The sequence below is a fragment of the Dermacentor silvarum genome, chromosome 3 (genome assembly GCF_013339745.2).
Source record: "Dermacentor silvarum isolate Dsil-2018 chromosome 3, BIME_Dsil_1.4, whole genome shotgun sequence".
In the NCBI taxonomy this organism is placed as follows: Eukaryota; Metazoa; Arthropoda; class Arachnida; order Ixodida; family Ixodidae; genus Dermacentor; species Dermacentor silvarum.
In genome coordinates, this window is record NC_051156.1 from 188,748,938 (window position 1) to 188,761,540 (window position 12,603).

The window sequence follows — 12,603 nt, forward strand, 5'->3', positions numbered from 1 at the left end:
TTTGTTTCAACATCACACTAAGAGTGCTTGTTGTTACAAGTGATATGGGAGCTGCCAACCGTGCAGTCTGGCGCCTTCTTGGCTTCTCAAGCCATAGGCACTCTGAGACTGTGTGCTCTGTTTCACACCCACACCTTGAAGGTAGGCAGCTATATTTTATGGCTGATCCAGCCCACGTCCTGAAGAATATTCGTGCTCAACTGCTCCGTGTGAAGACATTCACTCTAGGAGAAGCAACTATACGTGAGCACAAGCTTACAGCAGGAACTGTGAACATAGACCATGTCGAAGCTGTTCTCACACATGACAAAGACAAGGAGCTCAAGATTGCCAGCAGGCTCTCCGACGTCCACATCAGCCTTGGACACTTCACGACAATGAAAGTGAACATTGCTGTTCAAATGTTCCGTGAGGCTCCACCGGCTATACGTTATCTGATTAAGCAAGGAACCTTACCTCCTGAAGCGGAGGCGATGGCCTGGTTTTTTGAACTTGTCAGTAGGTGGTACACCTTGATGTCGTCACGGCATCCAGTTGTTGCTTTGAGCAATTTCGATCTTTCCAAACACAAGGAAGCAACTGAACTCCTTGGACTAGCTTGTGCCACCTTCTGTGGACTAAATATGGGACTTACTGCACACTGGAAGCCGTCACAAGCTGGCCTTTTGGTGTCAACTACTGTTGTCCTGCGTCTTTCTCATGAGCTTCTGAACAAGCTCAATTACAAGTACTTGCTAACTGGTAGATTGTCACAGGATTGTCTCGAAAACATCTTTTCTGTATTGAGGCTCAGAAAACCTGTGCCGAGCGCATATGATGTCAAGTGTGCCTTAAAGCTTATCTGCGTTGGCCAGTTTGTAAACACACCGACATCATCTAGCTATGGTGTTGATGACAGCACGCACCTGGCTGACCTTCTTGACCCCAGTTTCAAACAGGATCAAGTGGAAGGTCAGGAGCCCGAGGAGCTTGAGAACTTGTTTGTTTATGCACTTACCACAGAAGAGTGCGATATCCTTGCATACTTGGGAGGCTTTTTGCTGAAGTCAGTCATCGGTTTTCTTGGAGAGTGCAAAGACTGTGAAAGAGCCCTGGTTGGCGATGCAACAGGCCAGTACAATGCTCTTATACAGCTGAAAGAGTATGTCAAGAATAGCGGAAAGCTCATCCAGCCAAGCCAAACAGTGATGCAAGTTTTAATCGAATGTGAGGAAAACTTTAAGACTTTCGCAAACATGAATGAGATCCTGACTCTCAAAGCTCCATTTACAGGTATCCTGAGTGTTTTGCGGAAGTCTGTGGCTATGAGATTAGGGTGTTGTGATGCGCATGAATCAAGGGCATGCAAAATGCTCCTTGAGAAGTATGTGAGGACAAGACTTAAGATTCATCTCCGACAGCAGCATGCGCAGAGGGTGAACGGACAGTCCAGCAAAACCTGTGCCGCTGCTAATCTTATCTGAGCCGTGTGTGGCGTCTCAGTGGTTAATTTAATGCTGCTGTGGTTGTGTGATGTGTTTGCAGAAGTGTTGGACGTGTGCCTCTGGATGTCTTTTTAACGCCTCGAGCAGGTGGGGCATTCATTAAAATGTTTCGCACCAAAGCTCTTTGTTCATTGCTTAGTGTACTGAAAAACAGCATGCTTCCATGCGTTCTAGCTGCTAATATTGACTTTACCTGAATGCAGCATCACTAGTATCAGATTAACTTTCTTTAATGCTTGTCTTTTTCGTATGGCTGTAACATATTTTGTTGACAGATATCATTGGCAGTCTTGATTTCAGTGATGTGTTGTATCCTGCGACTGCACAGTTGTGCTGAGAAAATATGTGAGAATACTTCGAAGGCGTATTGCTATTGCATAATCAGAAAGTGACTATGTGCACCAGAATTTAATGGCGCAAGAATGTAGGTTTGTATTGAAGCTATGTGGTATTGTGTGCTCCGCCTGGTACAGTGGCAGTGAAAGTTAGCATAACCGTGGTCTCCTGTGACGGCTTTACTTGAATTTATATTCTTTGAACTGGCATGAACTTTTTGGCTTTATTACTGTTTGACTCATGTTTTGGTGCTTGCTATGCGACATTTATTATGCACATATGTTGTTTATTCAAAGCAACTAATCTTTTCGTATTCATTTTCGCCAAAGAAAGATGGTTTAAAGCACATAGTATTTGTTGATTAAATGAATGCTGTGTAGCTCCTTCAAAGAAATCCTCTGCAACACGCACCCCTTTCGTGTAATTTTGTTGCATCGCAAGTGTATGGGAATACGCTGAAGAGTTGGAATTAATCAATGGAACATTCGTGGTGCCTCCACGCAACATGTAAAAAATATTGCGGCTTTATTAAGACAGTCTGCACTCGGGTGGCCATGATGGCTTATGGGCGACTCACTGCAAGATTCAGAAACATTTCACTTCGAAGAACATGAAAGCTGTTGCGGAGGATTATGTGAAGACCTGTCACAATTTTCATGCTATTCGTGCCAAGTTCCACCCAAAATGAAACCAGACGGTCATTCCTTGATGTTCAGATGTGCCCTTCGAAGTTGTCAATCTCGATTTTCTCTCAACTCAAGAAGAATCGAGAGGGTGTGCACCGGACTCGGTCTTTTATGGTGGCTTTTTACTAGTGAACATGTATGGCGGTGGCAAAGCCCGGATAATGTGAACAGTGTCATCATATTAATGGAAAGAGAGACATTTAGACACACCAGGTGATTGTTTCTGATAATGTACCTGCGTTCCACAGTGAGAGCATCCGACGGCATGCAGGAAAGCATACCACCCTGAAAAGCATGCCTTAGCGGAGCTCCTCATCCGTGACTTCAATACCTTCATTTATGTGTACCCCAAATTTCGTGGAGGATGCAAGTGCACCCTTGAACCAGTGGTGAGACATCACATTCAATCTCACACGGCTGGACTTGGCCATAGTCCTATGTTTGCTGCCCTTCAAAAGACGCCATGACTGCCAGTAGATTACGAAGGTACATGGAGCACTGGTTTGGTTAAGGTGGCTTCTCTGTGAGAACTGGTAGGGATTGTGTGCTTGCCTGTAACGCTATAAATGTTACCTTATGGATGCTACAAGTTCCTTTAGAATGTTTAATGTTTGTTTCACTGTAGGTTTTTGAAACATTCTTATAGGATGCAGCCTGTCTCCTGTTTTAGTATCACTTTAGTTGAGATGCAGACTATTTGCAAAGTGTTTTCCGAGGCTGATCATGTAACCCAATAAATATGCTTGTTCACATGTGCACGTATTTGTTTCCATTACTGAACTCACCCAGAGGAAACTCAGTTGGTGGTATGTCTCTGAATGACTGTTTAATGTACTGGGCTTGGCAATAGTTTCATTTGCCTAGAAATCTAGTTACCAAGGTCAAAACAAAAAAACTGTTGTGGCTGGTGGTGGATGCAGGATGAAACTTTTTTTTGTGCAGCATTGCAACGTATAGCTTGCACAGCTTTAAAGCACAACCAACTACTGCAGGAGTTTCACAAAAACAAATAATCTCACTATTCACTAACGCATTCACAATATAGTACAGTATTAGAATCAACAAAAAAGCTTTAGCTTTCGCATCATACGGAACGTATAATTCAAAAGTATGGCTCCGTGATTTTTAATTCATAATTTAATAAACATTTCTACAAGCAGATGGACTGAAATTCTTGCACTAGGCTCTCTGTTTTTCTGTGGAGTACGCCGTATCAAGCGTTACATAGCGCACCCTTTCGTTAATTAACCTAAAAATGCTCGCTCAGTAACAATTATTTACATTCGACACGAAATAGTGCTCGTGGGACAACCCTCAAAAGACGAAAAGGTGCTCGCAACCTTCGCAGTCGGCGCTTCACGATGCTCGGGGCTGACATTGGGGACCAACATGGCGGCCCGTCAAATTTGGGGGCTGTTTTAGGCAACACTGGTTCGAGATGTCACCACCCTAAAGCGGGCCGCGTATGTAGGCTCCCTAACTGGTGCGACGGAGCACGCGCGGCCTGCGCGCCTTGTGTTGGAGGTCACGTGATTGCGCTGCGGGTGCCGGGGCAAGCCGGAATGCCTGTCCTCCCGCGCTCCCCTTGTTGGAGGTCACGTGACCGGCTTAATTTAGGAGGTGCGGATTAGTTGAAGTGGTGATGGGAGCGGCAGCACAGAACGCTTGCTTCGGGATGAGCACGCCGCTCCCCGCTTCCCGGTGCTCATCACGCCAGCGTTGCGACCGCGTGTGCAGCTGCATCAGCCAACTGTGTCCATGTGCGTACATGGGCGCGCGACACCACGCGTGTTGAGATAGTGAGCGAATGTGTATTGCAATTTATACTACCCATAAATCTACGAGCCTGAATTGCTCCATGTAATCTTCTGATATACTTTGCTATCGCTGTCAGTGCTTTGTGCTTCGGGCGAAACTGCGACTTTGAGTTCTAGAAAAACGGAACGCAAAAACGAGTAAACGAATGTAACACTTTACATTCGCGCTCATTGGTGCTTCTTCTAAGCTATTTTGGCTGCGCAGGTGCACACTGACGATATACGCACGATCTTGCATTGGCTTACTATAGTGCCTGATTTGGATCACACATCCTGCACGTTTTCCGCACCCTTAAATCATATGAATCAGTCCAGGTTGACGGTGACGTTCGACTAAAGCAACTGAAAGCTGTGAGCTACATGTGTTTCTAGCTCACTCACGGGATTTATGTCGCATGCGCATAGTAGTAAGCGATCTAAACGCGCGTAAATCGTCTGTACGGGGTCTTTCGTTAGTAGCGAATGCATTTGGGTTTCCCAACTGCCTGCCGATATCAGACGACGCGATACCTATATCGAGATTTGGTGGACACATCCATCACGTGTTTTCCAAAGGAATTGTTAACATGTCAGCCGTTAAGTACGCATCTTACTTTACAGTCCACAGACCAGTATGATGCGCAGTCTTGCAAATATCCGAAACCATGAACACGTCGTGAAGTGCAAACAAAGAGACCTGCACATTGCACATACTGTTGGATACGGACCCTTTGCCGTGGGCGACTGGTTGTGTTCGGAGAACTTGACCGGAATAGCATCGGTCAAGTTCTCCGAACACAACCAGTTGCCGTCGCCTGCAAATCATGGTACGCAGGTGCGCGTCGACCATGATATCGGACTCGTCAAACCGGTTGGCTATCCCGAGCACCGGTGCCACACGTGGAGCTTGCCATAGGGAGCCTACATGCAACGCCGTTAAACTATCCTCTATAGTTAAACGGCGTTGCATGTAGGCTCCCTATAGCTTGCCAAGGAGGCGAGCGCCATCTGGATGGGGTTTACGCAAGTAACCTGCCCGAGCGCGCCGCTGCTGGTATCGTAGAAATGCTGGAAAAGGGGTTTACGTTTGAGTTTCCTCGTAACAGAATTATGTTTTCTCGTACATTCAAATTACAATCCTACGCTACATGTCTGTAGGTTGTGGTTAGGTCGCGCTTTACGATTTTTCTGGCCGATTTTATTTTAAGAAAGTCAATTTTGTTCACTAATGCCTCTGCTCCACGCGGAGGGCCTGTGTGGTCGGGGTGGTTCGGGATGATTTTCTCCGCCACGGACGCCGGCGCTCACGCCGACGCCGGAAATGACGTGACCCCGACCCCGACAGACTGAATGGGCTATAAGCGAGAGAAAGATCGCGAAGAGAGCGGTTCCTGCCGGAGCGTCCGATTTGCTGCCGGCCGTAACGATGACTCTTTTACTGTTATTTTGCTTATTATACTCCTGTACATAATGTAAATAAACCTTCATTTTTCTAACGTCGCCCAACTCCCACACTCAACGGCAAGATCTAATAATACATACCATGTGTTCTGTTTCAATGCACAATTCTCCAACACTCGGAAAGCTTTGTTTACATGAGCATACATCAGGGCCTAATTTTATTGCGATAGCAAATATATGGACACTCCAAAGCAGATTTCTGCCGTCGGCGTCACCGTCGTCGTCGCCGTCGCCGTTGCCATGAGGTTCCGTATGACGTCAACGGAGATGAAATCGTCGCCGCGCGCCGCCGAACGCTGTATGTGCGAGTGAAAGGGCGCGAGGGACGCGCTCTTTCACGGGGAGTGAACCCACGGCGGAGAACAAACGCGCGATCTGCGCCGTGCTTCCGACCGCACTGGAAAGGCGTTTGTCCCTGGTTCATTCCCGGAACAAGGGCGTTCCGGGAATGAACCAAGCGTTTTCTGGGTTTGTACCTGGAGTAGCGATAGCTCTACTACTCCAGGTACAAACCCAGAAAATGCTTGGTTAAGTAAATCTGACCTTCAAGCTCAGCCAAGGTCAAACTGGGACTTCCACTACCGGCGGCTGCTGCGTACGCCGCGTGGGTGCCCGTATCTTGAAAGCGATCTGCGATGCGGACAAAGTGCGCCGAGTGCTTGTATAGCTTCGTATGCGCTGTGCTTGCAGCGCTTAGTTCGCGTTGAAAGGAGACGCAGCATGAAGGTCAATTTAGAGAGCCTACAACAGCGTTGCATGTAGGCTCTCTAGGTCAATTCGCTCGCTGCTGCCGCCGCGCCGAGCAGCGTCTGTGTGTTGTTTTGTGGTGCAATTGTAGATGCGGTAGTTGCTGACGGCGCCGAGCAGCTTCTGTGTCCTTTTCCAAAGCAAGCAAAACCGTGCTATCACTCGACAAACTCGGTTTAACCGCGTTCAACCAGGGCACATTTTTTTTCTTGCACTACGAGGTTTTATTTCTGAGAAACCCGTATGGGCTTCCTTTGGGGCTAGGAACGGGCCAAAAAGGAAAGACAAGACAGAAGCGCGGAGCAAAAGCACACTGGGCCACTTCACGGAGAGCTCATTACCGCATAGTGTCGTGCTAATAAGGGCGCTACAGCCAACGCGCGTCGCGCGTCAGTTAGGTGCAAACTGTACGCATCTTCAGGTTGTGGCGTAGCCTCGTTGCACGAGTTCCCAGGAACTTTTACAGGTGGCACCGGAGTACCTATGCGACACCGGAGTACACCGAGATCGCCACTTTCTCGTTGGCACTCGCCACAAACATCTAAGTGCTGGTGCGGAGAGAGAGAAAGGATGCATAGAAAGGCAGGGAGGCTAACCAGATGTAGCTGCGGTTGGCTACCCTGCATGGGGGAAGGGGTAGGGGAATAAAGAGAGAGAGAGAGTAGTATGGGGAGAGAAATTTCAAGCTTTGGCTTCGGTGCGAAAAGTGTCTCGTTTTCATGTCTTTCCTAGCATACCAATAACTCCGCCGACGACAATACGGACTTATTCGCAGTTTGAGAGGTAGTTACTGTTATATTTTAGAGGTTTAGGAATTGTCACTTTAACCGTTAACGGTGGTTTCCATGTACGGCATACCGGCATGCCGGCAATTTGGCGCTCGATGAGAAGGAGGAGGAGGAGGAGGAGGAGAGAAAGAGAAGGCAGGGAAGTTAACCAGAAATGCGTCTGGTTGGCTACCCTACTCTAGGGGACGGGAAAGAGGGAATAGAAAGATGAGATAGAGAGAGGAGGGGGGGCGGGAGGAAGGGCACGGTGAGCTCGCGCACGCACGCGGAGGGCCTGAGCAATTCAAAGGCGTTCACATAGGCCAGTCGCCCTCAAGAAAGACAACAGTGCCTTCACAGCTTTGTGGGCCGACGAGCGATGGGGACGGTCTTCAAGGAGCACGACACACAACATGTAGGGCAACGGACAACGCATTGCGACGACTTGACGATCGATCAGAAGAGAAGGCAGAAAAGTGCGTAGACACGAAGAGCAGCGCGTATACTGTAAGGTGTTACGCAACCTTAGCTCCCACGCTCTAACATGAGCGGTAGCCGAGAGTAACAATAACTGAAAGCGTTGCGCACGCACGCACGCACGCACGCAGAGTGAGAGATAAAGAGACAGATGTATATAGATAGAGCAGATACAGAGAAAACACTTGAACAAATTAGTTGCAACCACATGAGGAAAACAGACGATGGAGCCGGAGAAAGCAAAAGGGAGCTTAATTTTACGATTAATTGAAATGTAGAAATAAGAAGCAAACCGGAAATAAAATTGGACAAAAGCACAACTTGCCGCATGTGGAAGCCGAGCCCACGATTTCCGCTTATGATGATCACGACGACGACGACGACGACGACGATGATGATGATGATGAGTGTGTTAGCTAGCGCCTCCTCACGGCCATAGCAGTGGTTGTGAAACATTCTTTCATTTCAGTGTTCCTGAAATAGAGAGAGACCGAAGAAAGGGGAAAGGCAGGAAGGTTAACCAGAGGGGTAGATCCGGTTTGCTACCCTACGCTGGGGAGAGAGGGGAAGGGGAGGTAAAGTGACAGGAAAGTAGAGATAGAGAAAGAAAGGGAGCACAAATACGCAATCACAGTCGGTCACTATCACCGCACACTATCACCGCACAGCACAGTAGCACTTGTAGCACTATAAACATTAATTCAGGCAACAGCCGCTTATCCAAGTCTGTTGTCCTTGGAAACTGCAACAGTGCCCTCGTTGCCTTCCACTGCGATGGCTTGTGATTGTCGGCATTCTAAAATGATTTCCTCTGTTACAGGTCTTCGATCAAAGCGCGCTATCGCGACTGCGAGCGATCGTCTTTGCAAATTGTAGCGATGAAAGTCGCAGAGAACGTGTTAGAAGAGTCGCCTCGCTACCACAGTCATCACACGAGGTGTCGTCGGCCCATCCGATTCGGAAAGCAAAAGACTTCGTAAACGCCACTCCTATAGCCATATTCGACAAAGCAGGGTAGCATCGCATCGGCAGAGTCCATCTGGGATGCGAAGGCGAAGAGAAGAGTCTATAGGTGGTGCAGCCGGTTACCTGTAAACTTCGGGTGTTCCACATGGAGAACGCGATACCACGTGTGAGTATTCGCAGTTTTCTCACTGCATCTATCCTTGATAATGGTATCGACTCATTTTTGTCGCCTAGAAGAGCCGAACGAGCAGCGTTATTGGCGTGTTCGTTCCAGTATGGCGCTGCAGTGACATATAAGCCACTGAAATGTCACGTGGTGTCCTTTTTTTTAACTTTAACCACACTATAGGTATTTTTAACGTGCATCTAAATTTAAGTACCAGAGTGATCTTGCATTTTGCCCCTACCGAAATACGGCGTCCGCCCGACCGGAAATCAAACCCCCGACCTGATTCTCTTCAAGTGAACGCCATAGCCATTGAGGCACCACGTCGGTAGGCATAGTGAACTGGAGCGAGAACCGACTGCTACTTTGTCTAGGACGTCTGTACAACAGCCGTGCTACAATACGCGCATGTGATACGAGGCACGTATGCTTCAGGAACTGCTGTACGTGCTCTCCCGCGGCTACGTTTTGTTTTGGCATAAGCTGCCCGCCTGGACGATAAGCCGGCCGCGCGAACACCGTGTATCTCTCCAGAGCTCGTACTCCGGCTAGCCTTACCGGGGCTGCGAAGTGACGGCCAGTGATTGTATAATCGTGTTTTACTGTGAAGTGCCCCTGAGAGTTCGCTGGAAATGTATACCGGGTGTTTCAGCGAGCACTTTCAAAAATTTTTAAAGTTGCCTGTGGCAGATAGCACAATTCTATAGTTCATGAGCTGGTCTACTCGAAGAGGCGGACATTACTAGCACAAATAATTGAAATGCATAATCGGCTAATTAACAAAGGTGCACTAATTAAGTTTTAAACTAATTACCTTATGGCCGATATTGCAATTTACAAATTCTAGCCGTGGAGTTCGCAAGGCGGATCCACTTGGAACGAGTTCGCAGGATGACACCAGTTTCGAGATATTAATTGCCGAACTTTGCGGAGAAATGCATCGGCGTTCCAGTTACTTTGGTGCTTCAATGCATGAAACGACGTTATGTTAAGAAAGTAACTGAAGTGTTCGCTGAAACACCCTGTATATCGCTGTCTTCTCGGTGAGCCAATCACTGTGTACGAAGCGGCGGGTCATAGAGCTGATGGACCTTTCGCTCCTCATTTACACGACTGGCTGCCCGTTAAGCGTCCTATGCCCCTTTGTGGACGACATTGCCTGCAGGCAATACACCAGAAGAATATTTTTGTTTTCTCGCGGAGTTTCGTCTTAGAGTACGGAGCTATACTGACGAAATGCCTTCCGCCGACGCTAAATGACGGGTAGCAATAAGCATCACTTGTTGGATTAGAGCAGAAACAGAGGACGGGCAAGAAGTTTGGCGTGCGACTCACTAAAGTTTGAAAATCTTATTTCTTCACTTTAAATTATGTTATCTCAAAGCTAACTATAACTTTCTTCTCATTCTTACATTTCTTTTTCTTGCACTCACGCTCTGATATTATAAGCTTTATCTTATTTACAAGCTTATTAAAAACACTTGCAAAATCACATTGTTGGCCAATGTTGGTAGTGGCCGGTATAAGCAAATGTTGGAAAACAATAACTAGACATACTGGTGGGCTAGTTGTTTGAGTACGCTGCCATATTACATAATAACAAGAAAGCATGGCCAGAGGAGAAATACCGACTCAATATCGCCGGCTGCAGTGGTATCGCACAGCTATAGTATAGAAGAAATGCAGTGTGCACCTCTGTTTCACATATGCCGAGAACTCTCTGTAGAAGTTCTAAGCAATGCGATACGTGACTTGGGGTGAAGCTCGCTTTCAGTGCTATGCCTTCTGCTGCCCACCCATTGCTGAAAAACGTTTCCACAAAATAATTTTGCTTTCGTTGAATAGCCTTATTGAAGTTGAACATTTCGATCAAAAATAAACGTTTTCTTCATGGTATTTTTAAAGCGAAGCGTTCTATGTCTCACTGATTCGTCCGTGAGCGCCGAAAACGCACTGCAGGAAATCCAACTTACACAATGGAACTATCGGTGCATCTGCGCGCAAAATAGAACAACGGCGCACGGCATACGTATCGTAGAACACTTCAGTTTACATTCGCAGTTGTACCGATAAGAACAATGTGAACTGCGACGCCACGCGACCCCAGACGAACTGTATATATCTGCATTGTATTACGCGCGTCACGCAATGCATTCCCGGCCGTCACCGTGGGTAGGCCGCGGTGCAGCGCACGGCAGAAGAGGCTGCCGTACGCGAACGTAAGCGCAATCGTGCCCGTAAGGCCGATCCCGTGTATCGGCAACGGCAGATCCTCTGACCGTCTACCACAGCGATCACAAGGCAATACTGTGCAATTGTAGGGTCGTCCGTGAAAGTGTGAGTGTGTGCGTGTAATGAACGGCTACATGATCTAAAATAAAAACTATGCAACTTAACGAAATGTGTCTTCATTCAACTTTAACAGTCAAAAATACAATCCTAAACAAGCAATAAAATCACATATGCATCGCATCGGGTTGCTCAGCATTTCTTGAGTTCGTTGCGTGGTCGTTGGCTTTTCTTTGATTCAGTTTGCATAGGAGAAAGCTTCGCATTCAACCATCTTTCTTTAAGAAAGTGGCTCTGATTTTTATTTATATATATACATTTTTAGTATATAGGGATATAGGGACTCGCAGCGTTATTACAGAGTTTTAGTTTAGCTAGGGGACGCAAGCTGCCCCCAAGCGTTGGGTGAAGCAGACTCCATTGTGGACTTTTCGCGCTCTTTTGTGCTCGTTTTAGATTATTTTGTACGCTCGAAGGCTTGCGTCCCCCAACGCTTGACCGGGGCTTGCGTCCCCTAATCTAAAGCTCTCTATTAGCACAACGGGTTATGCGTACTTCGTTGGTCGACTCAAATTTCAGCAGATGCGTTACGATAGACAAGCTTACTCCTCTACCGTCGAGCGCTGTAAGTATCACTCCATGTTGGAAGCGACGTTATAGAAGTTACTACTTTGTGGGGACGCGATGGGTTGTTGTATAACTGTAGTGGAAATACAGTAAAGACAAGAAGACGACGTATGTACAGGATACCCGATACGACACTATCTACCTTACTACCTTATTTCTTCGTAAACTGCCTGCAGGCCGAGCTAACCCCATGCACGGAAGCTTTAAAGCGTCACAACTAACAGCAGTACACAAAACCAGATTACACAAACTCTACAACTATCAAGAAACTAGGATTCCCTCTCTGTGAAGTGGAGAGAACGCGTACTCGCGCGTGCACTCCCGGACCATTTTAGGTTAATAGACCATTTTAGCACAGCATTAATTAACATCCTATAGATACAGACACCGCCGACTGCGCATGCGCAGGGTCTTCCGCACCTTCGCAATCTAGGGAAAATAGTAATGCAATGCTAAAATGCACAAATTTGATGCTCGTCGGCAATTTCTCCTTCGTGTTGCTTTCTTCATTTTGCATCGATGGAAACGTAACTACGCTATATGAGGACCGCTATAGTCATGCTTTCATGCCGTTTTCCAAACTAGTACAGAAGGAACCGTTTCGCGCAGCCTCCACCATTTGTTCTTTATTGCGAAACTTCGTTACAGCGCGCGACCCGCCATTACGCATTAGAGCAAGCGACGAAGAAAGGAAAGAGAACGACAAATAAGACGCCCTATCACCGATCGCCATCCTTATTTTCGGCCCCCTCGAGGCCGCGGTCGTGCCACGGAGGAGTGCTTTAAATGGCGAGGGATCTA

At 47.3% G+C, this 12,603-nt stretch overlaps 2 protein-coding genes across 2 annotated transcripts in view; both read left to right on the forward strand.

Annotated features, from left to right (window-relative positions):
* Positions 1–12,603, forward strand: part of LOC119446288 (uncharacterized) — a 51,536-nt gene that overhangs the window by 6,728 nt on the left and 32,205 nt on the right. The window lies entirely within an intron of this gene.
* Positions 489–1,521, forward strand: LOC125944114 (uncharacterized). The gene has a single exon (XM_049664056.1). The coding sequence runs from the start codon at positions 516–518 to the stop codon at positions 1,461–1,463; it is 948 nt and encodes a 315-aa protein (XP_049520013.1). The 5' UTR covers positions 489–515; the 3' UTR covers positions 1,464–1,521.

Bases quoted from the DNA above. Each gene is read 5' to 3' on its own strand.
- LOC125944114 (XM_049664056.1), top strand. From the start codon at position 516: ATGTCGTCACGGCATCCAGTTGTTGCTTTGAGCAATTTCGATCTTTCC.